General features: G+C 40.4%; 1 protein-coding gene across 1 annotated transcript in view; it reads left to right on the top strand.

Moving 5' to 3' along the window:
- Nucleotides 1-9120: 9120 nt before the first annotated feature.
- Nucleotides 9121-13847, top strand: part of LOC311225398 (uncharacterized protein) — a gene marked incomplete at its 3' end in the record, with an annotated part of 134380 nt that continues 129653 nt past the window's right edge. The window contains exons 1-2 of the mRNA XM_084310661.1: nucleotides 9121-9359; nucleotides 10522-10599. Of these exons, the coding sequence (XP_084166787.1) occupies nucleotides 10534-10599 (66 nt within the window). The 5' untranslated portion in view covers nucleotides 9121-9359; nucleotides 10522-10533. The remainder of the gene's footprint in view (nucleotides 9360-10521; nucleotides 10600-13847) is intronic.

Below are 13847 nucleotides of genomic sequence, written 5' to 3'. Positions count from 1 at the left end.
ATGTATTTTCTATTTGTAGTGGATTTGTATTCTCTTAGTCTTTACATATACATGCAAATTACTAGAATGTATATCAAGAGAACCTAGAAGTAAAAATGAATATGTACTACCACTACCAGTACCATGTAATACACTGCAGTACTCTGTATTAACCTGCAATACCATGTTGTACCCTGTACTACCATGGTCATATTCTGTTGTATCATGTAGTACGCTATACTGCCATGTAGTACCATGCAATACCATGTGGCACTACTGTATATGCTTTATTACAGTCTCACCCATTCATTTTCTATTTGACTGACATACTGTATGAATATAAAGAACCTGACTAACATTTGATTAAACTTGTGCTACAAAATAACAACACAAAATGTCAAGAGTTTGATACCAAAAACCTTTTTATATACAAGCATAAACACTGAAGACATTCGTTATAATTTACGTGGTATGCAGAGCAAGCTTAATGGTCCTTCTGATGTAAGCTGCCTGTAAGTAATGTAAACAGTCAGCGTGTGGGTGAGTTGCGTCATTACGCTGTCTGCAACTGAGTGCATCATAGTTCAATTCACCCCTTGTGGCTCTGCTCTGAAGGGTGACTCGAGGGGTAGGGCCAAGGGGTAGGGCCAAGGGGAGGAATGGGACGCAGCCTTTGTTTCAGACTTGTCTAGTGATCTCACAGCATTAACAATAGCACCTGCGTAAAGGTCTCGCCCACTTAGGACACAGGATTTGTTCCATTCTCATCCCATTGGCTCAGCTTTTTTATGCATCATCTTCCTTTATTATAGTATCTTTGGGTGATTGATCAGATCATGCTTATCTCTTCCTAGCACTTTTTCTTTTATATATAATGCCATCACTGGCCATAACAAACCAGTATGACTACCCTGACAATGGCATTCTCCCTGGAGTCCCTTTTCCCCCTTGGTTTGAGCTTCATAATCCACAGGTGTCATATTTCCGAAAGCTTCACAGGTCATTGAAAGAATGCCATACTGAAATTATGACTTGACAGGTTTTTATTCTTTGTTTGACAAACTGGCAAGACAACAAAAGCAGCATATGGCTTAATTCCTGTTACATAAGTAATTTCCCTGGGGAACTGGTTAACTAGAAGAGTACCCTTTTTTCCAAATCTACACCAAGACTATAGGCAAAACCCATTTTCCATAAGTTTTGAAGGCCTTCTTTAAATGAAAACTGTTGCTACTGTTGCAAAGAAAGAATATATCATCCTAACAGTTTGTGTGTTTAAATTACACCAGGGAGAACCGCGTCTAGCTTTAACGCTGAATGTTTGTAAAGTATATTGAGTTCCTTATAATTATATTGGCATAATGCAACTCCACTGATAAACAACAGTGTGATCGTTCTCTAAGCACAGCTTAGAGTTGTGTCTTACCAGACCACTTGAGGCTAGAGCAGTGAAGGTGAGTGCCGTGTTGAAGCGCAGGTGGTCTCAATTTGCTCTGTACACAGTACACACTCCAGAACTTGATTGATTAATTAATAGACAATACAAATTTATAAAAAAAAGACACATTGTGGCTTTAAAACAGTGTGCTTTTTTCTAAACGTTTTATTTTCTCTCTGACACACTTGTTACCCAAGTTTTCAAGTGTGCAGAAGTATTTTTCTCATTTTATCTGTAGGTGGAAAGAATGTTTGTGTGTTTGTGGAGACATATCACTAGCTTAGCTGTTGGCTAGCTGGTCCGTATCTGCTTCCATTCATTTGTGTTAAGCTAGGCTAGCTTGCAGCTGGATAGCCTTATACCGAACACACAGAGGAAATTGGTATCTATCTTCCATTATTTAATAATGTAGGCATGTTCCTTTAACTCTAAACTATTCATACTATGTTTATATTGGCATAGTGCACATTATGAGGGAATATAATGGGCATATGTGTAGAGATTGACTTGACTGAATATTGTTTGACACAGGAAATTAACAACACAAATGTGAAGCAGCTGCCCTAGGTCTCCCACATTCTTATTTGGGAGCTTATCTAACCCATGTTAATTGTCACACCCACTCCTAAATAAAACTGTAGAATTTGTGTTAAATATGTTATTTTTATGTTGTTTTTTCCTGATTCCGTTTTCCGAAAGAACATATAAGGTGAGGGTAGAGCAACCAATGACATTCATGTGACTTTTCCCTTAGGGTACCCCCCAGTTGACTGCATGTGTGATTATTCCCCATGGTAGGCTTTGCATGTTTGTCTGGAGCTAACCATAACACTACCCGCCCAACACACAGTGGATCAGGAGGTAGAGCAGTCATCTGGTAATCCGGAGGTTCCCGTTAGTTAGTGTAGTGCAGATATTGAAAACATTTCATAGGCTATTCTACAGGATAGTAGGCTAGCGCTAGCCTACTGGTACTAATTTGACAATTCTGAATGAATGAATGAAAACTTTATTAACAGATTGCAGAATGGGTACAGTACAGTACAGCTCAATACATACAATTGTTAAGGGGATGCAGACCAGAGAAAGACTTTCGTCTTGTTTACATCAGGGTGCCCGCCTTGATTGTGAGGATCAAATTGTAATCCAATGGTTTCCAATCTAATTTGTTGATAAAATTAAGTCGCCTGCACCGGTAACCAATGTATAGTTGCCCACCCTGCCTAACCTACCCCTACCCCCCCGCCCACCCCACCCACCCAACCACCTCCAATGTACAGTTCCCCCCGCCCCCACCCCACCCCACCTACCCAACCTACCCCCACCTACCCAACCTCCTCCAATGTACAGTTTCTTCGTAAAAAAATTTTAGACTCTTTTTGTATCACAAACAGTACTGCATTTGTAAATCTGGTATGTCATAAATGTCTAGATGTAGCAGTACTGTCTATCTGTATGTCATGTATGTCATATATGTTAAGATGAATTGAAAATGGGGGACTTGATTGATTGATTGATTGATTGATTGATTGATTGAAAAGTTTATTAACAGATTGCAGAATGGGTACAATTCAGTACAGCTCAATACACACAACACAATTGTTAAGGGGATGCAGACCAGAGAAATACTTTCGTCTTGTTTACATCAGGGTCCCCCATTTTCAATTCATCATAACATAATATGACATACATGACATACAGATAGACAGTAGTAGCCTACTGCTACATCTATACATTTAAGACATACCAGATTTCAAATACAGTACTGTTTGTGATACAAAAAAGGGTCTAAAAAAGATGTAAAAAAGACAAGTCTTTCTCTGGTCTGCATCCCCTTAACAATTGTGTGTATTGAGCTGTACTCAGTGTTGCGATGCGATTCTCTTCGGTTCAAATAACAAACTCAGCAAGACTGACGGCTTCTCAGTTACAGTGGGTGACAATATTGTCACAAGGAAAGATGAAATTACCTACCTGGGCTCCATCCTAGAGGCTAATCTTTCCTGTGACAAAATGGCATCCAATGTAATAAAAAAAAGTCAACCAACGAACTCGATTCTTGTATCGGATCTCCTCTCTGGTAAACAAGAACACCCTGAAGACTCTGGCAGGAGCACTCATACAAGGGTACTACGACTATGCTTGCACCTCATGGTACCAAAGCACCTCAAAGGCGCTAAAAACAAAATTACAAACATCTCAAAACAAACTGGTCAGACTACTGCTTGACCTTACTCCTAGAACCAGGCATGCGTTCTTCATGGGACGGGGTTGCACTCCGTGCCGCGTCTCTACAATTCGTAGCCGCATTTCTGCAGACCCCTCTCTGATTGGTTGAACTCCATTTTTGCAGACCCCTCCCATTTCTGCAGACCCCTCTCTGATTGGTTGAGCGAAGCCCCTCTCTGATTGGCCCCCCGCATGAGCCGAGACAAGCTCCTCTAGCCAGGAGTCGAAACTCCGTTAACTCCAGAGAGAGAGGCTGAACGCAATTTATACGCATGGAAGTATTGATTACGCCATAACGAATCATTAAAAGATATATACCGTTAACTGGAATATGTTGTGTGTGCCTTTACACATGTTGGATAGGATTATGTAATTGGTTTGTATAGCGTCGCGTATAACGTTATTTCGCGTGACTTCACGGTTTATTCACATTTCACAATTCATCGTCTTGTTTACATCAGGGTCCCCCATGTTCAATTCATGATAACATATATGACATACAGGTAGACAGATGGACAGTACTGCTACATCTAGACATTTATGACATACCAGATTTTGAACTTGTGGTAGGCCTAGACATTTTCAATTCATCGTCTTGTTTACATCAGGGTCCCCCATGTTCAATTCATGATAACATATATGACATACAGGTAGACAGATAGACAGTACTGCTACATCTAGACATTTATGACATACCAGATTTACAAATACAGTACTGTTTGTGATACAAAAAGAGTCCAGAAAAGAAAGGCTATACATTTGACGTAGAAACTGTACATTGGAGGAGGTTGGGTGGGTGGTGGGGACTATACATTGCTTCTTCTAAGTGTCTATGCTTTTTTTTGTCAGTATTTACTGGCTTTCAAAAAAATAACATCTTGTTGCTTGTGTGTTGAAGGACTTTTACCGAAGGGTTACACATATCATGTCTGCACGTACAGACGTGCGGTGAACCCATCCTGGACCTGCGTTGACCATACCTCTTTTGAGGCCACTGTGCGAATGACTCACCAGTCTGAGGAGGAGATCCTGGTGTGGGCAAGGTCGATGCAGGTCACCTGGAGAGTGGCCCATACATATATGTCATATATGTTATCATGAATTGAACATGGGGGACCCTGATGTAAACAAGACGATGAATTGAAAATGTCTAGGCCTACCACAAGTTCAAAATCTGGTATGTCATAAATGTCTAGATGTAGCAGTACTGTCCATCTGTCTACCTGTATGTCATATATGTTATCATGAATTGAACATGGGGGACCCTGATGTAAACAAGACGATGAATTGAAAATGTCTAGGCCTACCACAAGTTCAAAATCTGGTATGTCATAAATGTCTAGATGTAGCAGTACTGTCCATCTGTCTACCTGTATCTGAACCAAAATCTGCATATGGCTCGCCGACAACAAACTATCATTACACATGGGCAAAACAGAGTCCATTCTCTTCGGTTCAAATAACAAACTCAGCAAGACCGACGGCTTCTCGGTTACAGTGGGTGACAATATTATCACAAGGAAAGATGAAATTACCTACCTGGGTTCCATCCTAGAGGCTAATCTTTCCTGTGACAAAATGGCATCCAATGTAATAAAAAAAGTCAACCAACGAACGCGATTCTTGTACCGGATCTCCTCTCTGGTAAACAAGAATACCCTGAAGACTCTAGCAGGAGCACTCATTCAAGGGTACTACGACTATGCTTGCACCTCATGGTACCAAAGCACCTCAAAGGCACTAAAAAACAAATTACAAACATCTCAAAACAAGCTAGTCAGACTACTACTTGACCTGACTCCTAGAACCCACCTCACCCCTGCCCACTTTGACAACCTAGGATGGCTTAGAGTAGACGACAGAGTACAGCAACTTGCAATGGGCCTGGTCTACAAGATACACTACGCGACCAAGGTACCCATGTACATGTCAAAATACTTCCCAAAGGTCAGTGAATACCACGATCACAACACCAGAGGGAGCTCCACAAATCATGTAAAACCCAGATTCGGCTCAAACAAGGGACTAAACACGTTTCGCAATTATGCCACATCAATGTGGAACGCCCTACCTAAAGCTGTAAAGGAATGTGAATCACTACCCACCTTCAAAAACACTCTCAAAAAACACCTACGTGAGACTGCAATTCGAAACTGGCCCCTACAAATGTCCTAACCTAGTTGTACAGTAAATGACCAAGTAAGGCTTTGTCAATATTCCAATGTACAGTGTAAAATGTGTGTGTGTCCCCTTCCCAACCCCCCCCCCCCCCCACCTCCAATGTACAGCCCTCACCCAACCCACCCCACCCAACCAACCTCCTCCAATGTACAGTTTCTATGCCAAATGTATATACACTCCTTTTCTGGACACTTTTGTATCACAAACAGTACTGTATTTGCAAATCTGATATGTCATAAATGTATAGATGTAGCAGTACTGTCTATCTGTATGTCATGTATGTCATATATGTTATGATGAATTGAAAATGGGGGACCCTGGTGTAAACAAGACGAAAGTCTTTCTCTGGTCTGCATCCCCTTAACAATTGTATGTATTGAGCTGTACTGTACTGTACCCATTCTGCAATCTGTTAATAAACTTTTCAATCAATCAATCAATGTATGTCATATATGTTATCATGAATTGAACATGGGGGACCCTGATGTAAACAAGACGATGAATTGAAAATGTCTAGGCCTACCACAAGTTCAAAATCTGGTATGTCATAAATGTCTAAATGTAGCAGTACTGTCCATCTGTCTACCTGTATGTCATATATGTTATCATGAATTGAACATGGGGGACCCTGATGTAAACAAGATGATGAATTGAAAATGTCTAGGCTAATAAACAACTTGTGACAAATAACTCTTGACTTGACTTGACCACCAGCCTCTCTCTCTTAAGGCATTAACTGGGTTAATTAATCTAAATGTTATATTGTAACTGTCTAGTTATTGATTGATTGAATTGATTGAAAACTTTATTAACAGATTGCAGAATGGGTATACAGTACACAGTAAAGCTCAATACATACAATTGTTAAGGGAATGCAGACCCCAGAGAAAGACTTTCGTCTTGTTTACATCAGGGTCCCCCATTTTCAATTCATCGTAACATATGACATACAGATAGACAACTGGGTTAATCTAAATGTTACATTGTACAGTAAGTGGGGAGTGTAAACAAGTTGACCGCTGGCTGTGTTGTGAAATGTGAATAAACCGTGAAGTCACGCGAAATAACGTTATACGCGACGCTATACAAACCAATTACATAATCCTATCCAACATGTGTAAAGGCACACACAACATATTCCAGTTAACGGTATATTTTTTTAATGATTCGTTATGGCGTAATCAATACTTCCATGCGTATAAATTGCGTTCAGCCTCTCTCTCTGGAGTTAACGGAGTTTCGACTCCTGGCTAGAGGAGCTTGTCTCGGCTCATGCGGGGGGCCAATCAGAGAGGGGCTTCGCTCAACCAATCAGAGAGGGGTCTGCAGAAATGGGAGGGGTCTGCAAAAATAGAGTTCAACCAATCAGAGAGGGGTCTGCAGAAATGCGGCTACGAATTGTAGAGACGCCTCCGTGCCACCCCATGATAAGTACTCGCTATTTGCATATCAATAGCGCCGGTTGTCAGGTGTGTTAAATACGTTCTCAGATGCATTCACACCTAACTTGTTGTGAAGACATGTGTTACATTCCATTCGTAGAGGCAATTAGGCACTGTCTTTAGTCTGTGCCCAAGCGAGGGGACATTAAATGCGCATTCGCGGGAGCGCGCGCACGCGCCGGGAGCGCGCGTGCACGTGGTGCGTGTCACCCCAGATGATTTCAATAACGCACCACTGCCTAGAACCCACCTCACCCCTGCCCACTTTGACCTAGGATGGCTTAGAGTAGACGACAGAGTACAGCAACTTACAATGGGCCTGGTCTACAAGATACACTACACGACCAAGGTACCCATGTACATGTCAAAATACTTCCCAAAGGTCAGTGAATACCACGATCACAACACCAGAGGGAGCTCCACAAATCATGTTAAACCCAGATTCGGCTCAAACAAGGGACTAAACATGTTTCGCAAGTATGCCACATCAATGTGGAACGCCCTACCCAAAGCTGTAAAGGAATGTGAATCACTACCCACTTTCAAAAACACTCTCAAAGAACACCTACGACGGGAGACTGCAATTCGAAACTGGCCCCTGTAAATGTCCCAACCCAACCCCCTCCAATGTACAGTAAATGACCAAGTATGGTTGTCAATATTCCAATGTACAGTTTTGCTTGTACAGTTGTACAGTGTCCTCCCCCCCACCGAACCACCTCCAATGTACAGCCCCCCCCCCCCCCCCCCCACCTACCCAACCTCCCCCAATGTACAGTTTTTACGTCAAATGTATATATACTCTTTTCTGGACTCTTTTTGTATCACAAACAGTACTGTATTTGCAAATCTGGTATGTCATAAATGTATCTATGTAGCAGTAGCCATACTGTCTATCTGTATGTCATGTATGTCATTCATATGTCCTGATGAATTGAAAATGGGGGACCCTGATGTAAACAAGACGAAAGTCTTTCTCTGGTCTGCATCCCCTTAACAATTGTGTGTATTGAGCTGTACTGTATTCAGGCATGCGTTGTTCATGGGACGGGGTCCCACGGTGTGGGACCTCACTCGCTATTTGCATATCAATAGCTCCGGTCGTCAGGTGTGTTAAATACGTTCTCAGACACATTCACACCTAACCTTGTTGTGAAGACGTGTTACATTCCATTCGTAGAGGCAATTAGGCACTGTCTTTAGTCTGTGCCCAAGCGAGGGGACATTAAATGCGCATTCGCGGGAGCGCGCGCACGCGCAGGGAGCGCGCGTGCACGTGGTGCGTGTCACCCCAGATGATTTCAATAACGCACCACTGACTGTATTGTACCCATTCTGCAATCTGTTAATAAAGTTTTCAATCAATCAATCAATCAATATCAACACTGGCTGCACGCACGCTAATGACGGCATGCGCATAAATGTCCCCTCGCATAAGGACAGACTAAAAACAATGCCTAATTGCCTCTACGAATGGAATGTAACACCTGACGACCAGCGCTATTGATATGCAAAGTAGCCAGGTGTGTACTGCGAGTTGGCGCGTCAGTCGAGGTCAGCGCATTCCTGTGTGCACGCGCTTGCACATCCGTGCGTGTGCGTGCACGCGCTTCTGCTCACAAAACTTTGGTTTCACCGAGTGCAATCTCGTCCCATGAGCAACGCATCACTGGCTGTACACTGTATAGTGTATTGTACCCATTCTGCAATAAAATGCTCAATCAATCAATCAATCAAAACCGCATGCATGATGTACAGCGCGCACACTGAACTAGACAATCAAGTTGTCTCTCATAGCAAACACGCCCCTCGCACAGACTGCGTGCAGGTACACTTCAGAATAGACTCGGACCAAGGAGGACCATAGATAGTCGACAGAGCTCGTCCGCTACTGGATTTATTCATTCCCTTGGAATTATTAGCGGGATTGGTCGAATTGGAAATTCGTGTTTTTTTTCTCTCGGAATATCCCAACTTGATGGAGAGCAACATATGCTAGGATTCAAGAAGCGCAATGTTATCTTTAAAATCTGTGATATCATTCGGTAGCAATAACTTTCCCCACGAGGAAAACAAATAAAATTTCCAAGGTAGGCATAAGCGAAATTATGAGGGCGGGGGTAGTGTTTTATCCGATTTGTAGAGCAAATTACATGACATGTGCAATTAAGATATTATTGGATGTCCCATGTCTCAACCATATCTCCTGTTATAGTTTTACTATACTGTAGTGCTACAGTGCACTAGCATAGTTTCTGCTGCTAAATGTTAAAAGGATTATAAGTAGACTATACCTCAGCATCACCAAGCGGTGGGCATTTAAGTCAATTTATTTATTTATAAAGCACGTTTGATTCTGATTAAAAAACCCAAGAGACAACCAAAGTGCTGTAGTCAAAGCATACAAATTCATAATATAAAAAGGCACAGCAGGACAAGACAGTACAATCAGACAATGAGACAACAGTAAGCCAACACACGGATAGAGTATAGCACAAAGTACAATATAGCAGAAGAACACAAGAACAGATAATACAAGGGGGAAGGGGCAAGATCAAATTGCATGGGAGTGTGTGAGGGTGTGGTAAAATCAGGGTTTATTGAAGGCTAGGGAGTAAAATTGTGTTTTAGTCCGCACTTAAATGTCTCCAGCGAGGGGGTTCTGGTCTGATTTACAGTAACATTGAAATCCCCTGAATTCTGTGAAATTATTCAAAACTAGCAGAAACACTTTTTTAACATTGTTTATAGACCTAATCAATAATATGGTCTTTAACATTTACTATGTTATACCCTATAGGCTATTTTGTTCATCTCTATGTTCGTTTATTGAGGGTGTATGTCCATGCAGGCTATACGGTCAGTGGTTTTCAAAGTGGGGTGACGTGAGGTGCGGGGACCCCACCCAGGGTTCATTATTCTAGGTTCCAGGGGCCCCCGCACAAAATGGGAAATAGCTCAATTGCATTATATGTTCACTATGTTATCACAATGGAAGAATGTTCGATAATGCCTATTCTGATATTTATCTTCTCAACTATCATCAACTAGCATGCAGTGACAGTCATGGAATTCTTTAACTAAATCATAATTTTATATCTTCTCAGATGGTATATTACCGTTTCCTTGACATGAAAACATTTTAGGACCACTGGTCTAGAACGCTGGAAGAAAATAGTCAGCAGTCCCAGTGGGTAATGATTGTATTGGATACTTGTGAATTAACTGAATGTTTTCACTTCTCATATTTAGCCTCCTCTGCTGATGGCATTCTTCCAGCAGTTGCGTCTTCTACTCTGGAAAAATGGCCTCTGTGTCATCAGGCATCCGGTATGTGACATTGTGCTTCTGCGTTTACGTTTATTAGATTTAATTGTTTGGTCTAATTTTAAAGGTCCAACCAGTGATCCAAAATGTAAACAAATGAGTTATGTCTCTTCTCTGCTCTCTTTCTCGATATTGTTTCACTACATAAGTAAATTTACCATGTATTGATACTTGCCCTGTCATTGGTGGACATATCTATATTGGCTATTTTAAAAGCCCAATCTGTTGGGTGTAGCCTATTGAAGAGTTTGGCTTGTAGATAAGCATTTTCCTAACTTGATAATCATTACATACAATACGAACTGATTCTAACCAATAGAGGACAAACTTCAGAGATACTTATTGGTCCAAAGCAGCACATTGAGCACAGGGATATAGGCAGCATTGGGATCTAAGCTACTTTGAAATCATAGTTCTGCAAGCTACCACACCACAGTTAAACTATAGCAAAGCTTTAACTAAGGGTTATGGTTAGGCATATGTTTAGAAAGAACTTTTATGGTTAAAACTATGACTTTGGACAACTTTTTCTAACATTAGTTATAGCTTTGCTATAGTTCAACCCCAAGCAGTGTGAAGTAATTGGTAGCTTGCAAAACTACTAAATGCCCTCACTGGGCTGAAAAGGTGCAAGTCATCATAGTTTTACCCTTAAAAGTTATTTATAAACCTATCCCTAACCACCCACTACCTACAAATTAAAAATAAATAAACACTTCCTTCCAGCCTGTGTTTGCAGGCCCAGTGAGGGCATTTAATCTCTCCCCAATTGAGTTTACTGCAAAGCGCATGCATCTCACTTTACAACTTCACTGTACAACAACATTAAGTTTGCATCTAACCAGAGAGCGAAGGGGCAGTAAAGTGTAATGTAGTGTACATGTATAACAACTGGGGGCGACAGTGGCTCAGGAGGTAGAGCAGCCGTCTGGTAATCTGGAGGTTCCCGGTTCGATTCCTGATCCTCCCGGGCAGCGCGTCGAAGTGTCCTTGAGCAAGACACTTAACCCCTAACTGCTCCCGATGAGCAGGTTGGTACCTTGCATGGTTGCGTCCGCCATAGGTGTGTGAATGTGTGAGTGAATGGGTAAAATGTGAGGAACAAATTGTAAAGCGCTATATAAATGCACCATTTACCATTTATATAAATCCACCGTTTATGTGTATACCGGTATGCGGAGTATGAAGAAGCCATGTAATAAATATGCTAAGCCATGTATATACATATACATATACATATACATATACATATACATATTATTATTATTATTATTATACATATTATACATATTATTATTATTATTATTATTATTATTATTATTATTATTATTATTATTATTATTATTATTATTATTATTATATACAGTGGTACGAAGTATGACTACACTATGGTATAACCAATCTAGCCAGTGGTTTAAATAATATGAGTATATATGAGTATATATATATATATATATATATATATATATATATATATATATATATATATATATATATATATATATATATATATATATATATATATATATATATATATATATATATATATATACTGATCTTCTTCACAGAGGACAGTGCAAGGAATGTACTGTATGTATTGCACAATCTTAACAGTTAAAAAAGTCAACAAAAAGGTTGAACTTGCAACCATTAGACCATTTGCCAACTCAATCATAACTCTGCTCTGAACAATGGGCCTGCCAGCATCATTTTCAGAGTGGAATCCCATGACACATGATAAGTCTCTCAAAGTTTCCTCCTTTTAATTTTTTTTACTCAAAATGATAGACAAGTCATAGACATACAAAACAACAATGCGGTGTAGCACAATAAAAAAAATGGAAAAAAATAGAATACAATTAAAAATAATTAAACACTTAATGTCTTTTCCCCTATTCATGTACGGACAAGCTTGTGTCTTCACATATATTGCACATATATATATATATATTTGAGCACAGTGCTGGAGAAACTACTCTAAAAATGTGTTCACCAAGCAATTAGCCACGACACAATAGAAAGAAACCCAGCCAAATTCGAATTATTGTCCAAAGAAAAAATCGAAATCCGAGTATAGGATCTCCCATAATTACAAGGAGGTACATCTGAACTAACACTAGGTAAAATGTGGGTGTGTTCGGTCCTGTGAGCAAAGCAGACCAAACCACTTAGGCAGTCTGAGGGTGTTTCATGGAGAGAACAGGAAGCAATTGTTGAGGAGGAGTAAAGGACACCGCTACATTTCTAGGGAAATATGTAGCTTGTAGTCAATGAACCACCCCAACTACATGACCTATAGTAACTACTAACAAACTTACAGAGGTGAATGCAGCCAAACGACCAGCCGACCACTGCAAAATGCAGCCAAACTAGTAACTGAACCACATGGACAGCTACTCCCTAACACTGTTTGTACACATATACAGTACATACACCTACACACATGTACAAACACCTATATGTATGCATACACACATACACGCCTATCTACAGTATCCATACATGTTGTACACATAGGTGAGAAGGATGGAGAGAAAAGGAAAATGAACAATTAAGAAAAGTGGGGTAAATCTATCCAATGTGACTAGGATGGGGGGTATCTGCTCTTCCAGTTAATGATACAAAAAAAACTACAAAATCCAACCCAGATTCTACTGGCAGGACACCCAAAAGACCTGTGATTGGTTTGGGTCTGGGACTATGCTGTAATCGTCTCAAACACAAAGCTCCAGTAGGTGTTGTGACATGTAGTGACATGATGTCCAACATGTATGATAGTGGTCTGCAGGCTCCTGATTACATCGATATAACATCTTGGATCAATGTCTGGAAATATTCTTGATAGTCTGGGATTTGGTCCCCTATGAAGAATTGTCCCTCCTTTTATAGACGTGAAATAGTTTGTAGTTCCAGCAGTTATCTATACCTAAAATAGCTAAATAATTAACAACTACAATCATTATGCACATTTCGATTTAGTTGAACTACCAGCAACTTGCAGCAGGCAGCAAACTACTGCAAAATGTTATTTGTTGTATAATGTTTTGCCTCTATAACTACTGTAATGTTAGCACCATGAAATGAAACAATCCATTGCTCCATAAGGAAATCATCAATAGCAACTAGACATATCAAATGTTTGCTTTTTGTATGAGCTCCATCAAGCTATTGCAAAATCTATAATGGCCATTTTCTCAAAATTACACATTCCCTTTTACCTTAATTTGTAGATACTGTACTGCCACCAAATT

The sequence above is a fragment of the Notolepis coatsorum genome (genome assembly GCF_963971535.1).
Source record: "Notolepis coatsorum genome assembly, chromosome: 3".
Lineage (NCBI taxonomy): Eukaryota > Metazoa > Chordata > Actinopteri > Aulopiformes > Paralepididae > Notolepis > Notolepis coatsorum.
The sequence above is the reverse complement of the archived record's forward strand: the minus strand, read 5'-3'. Positions and strand labels throughout refer to the sequence as shown.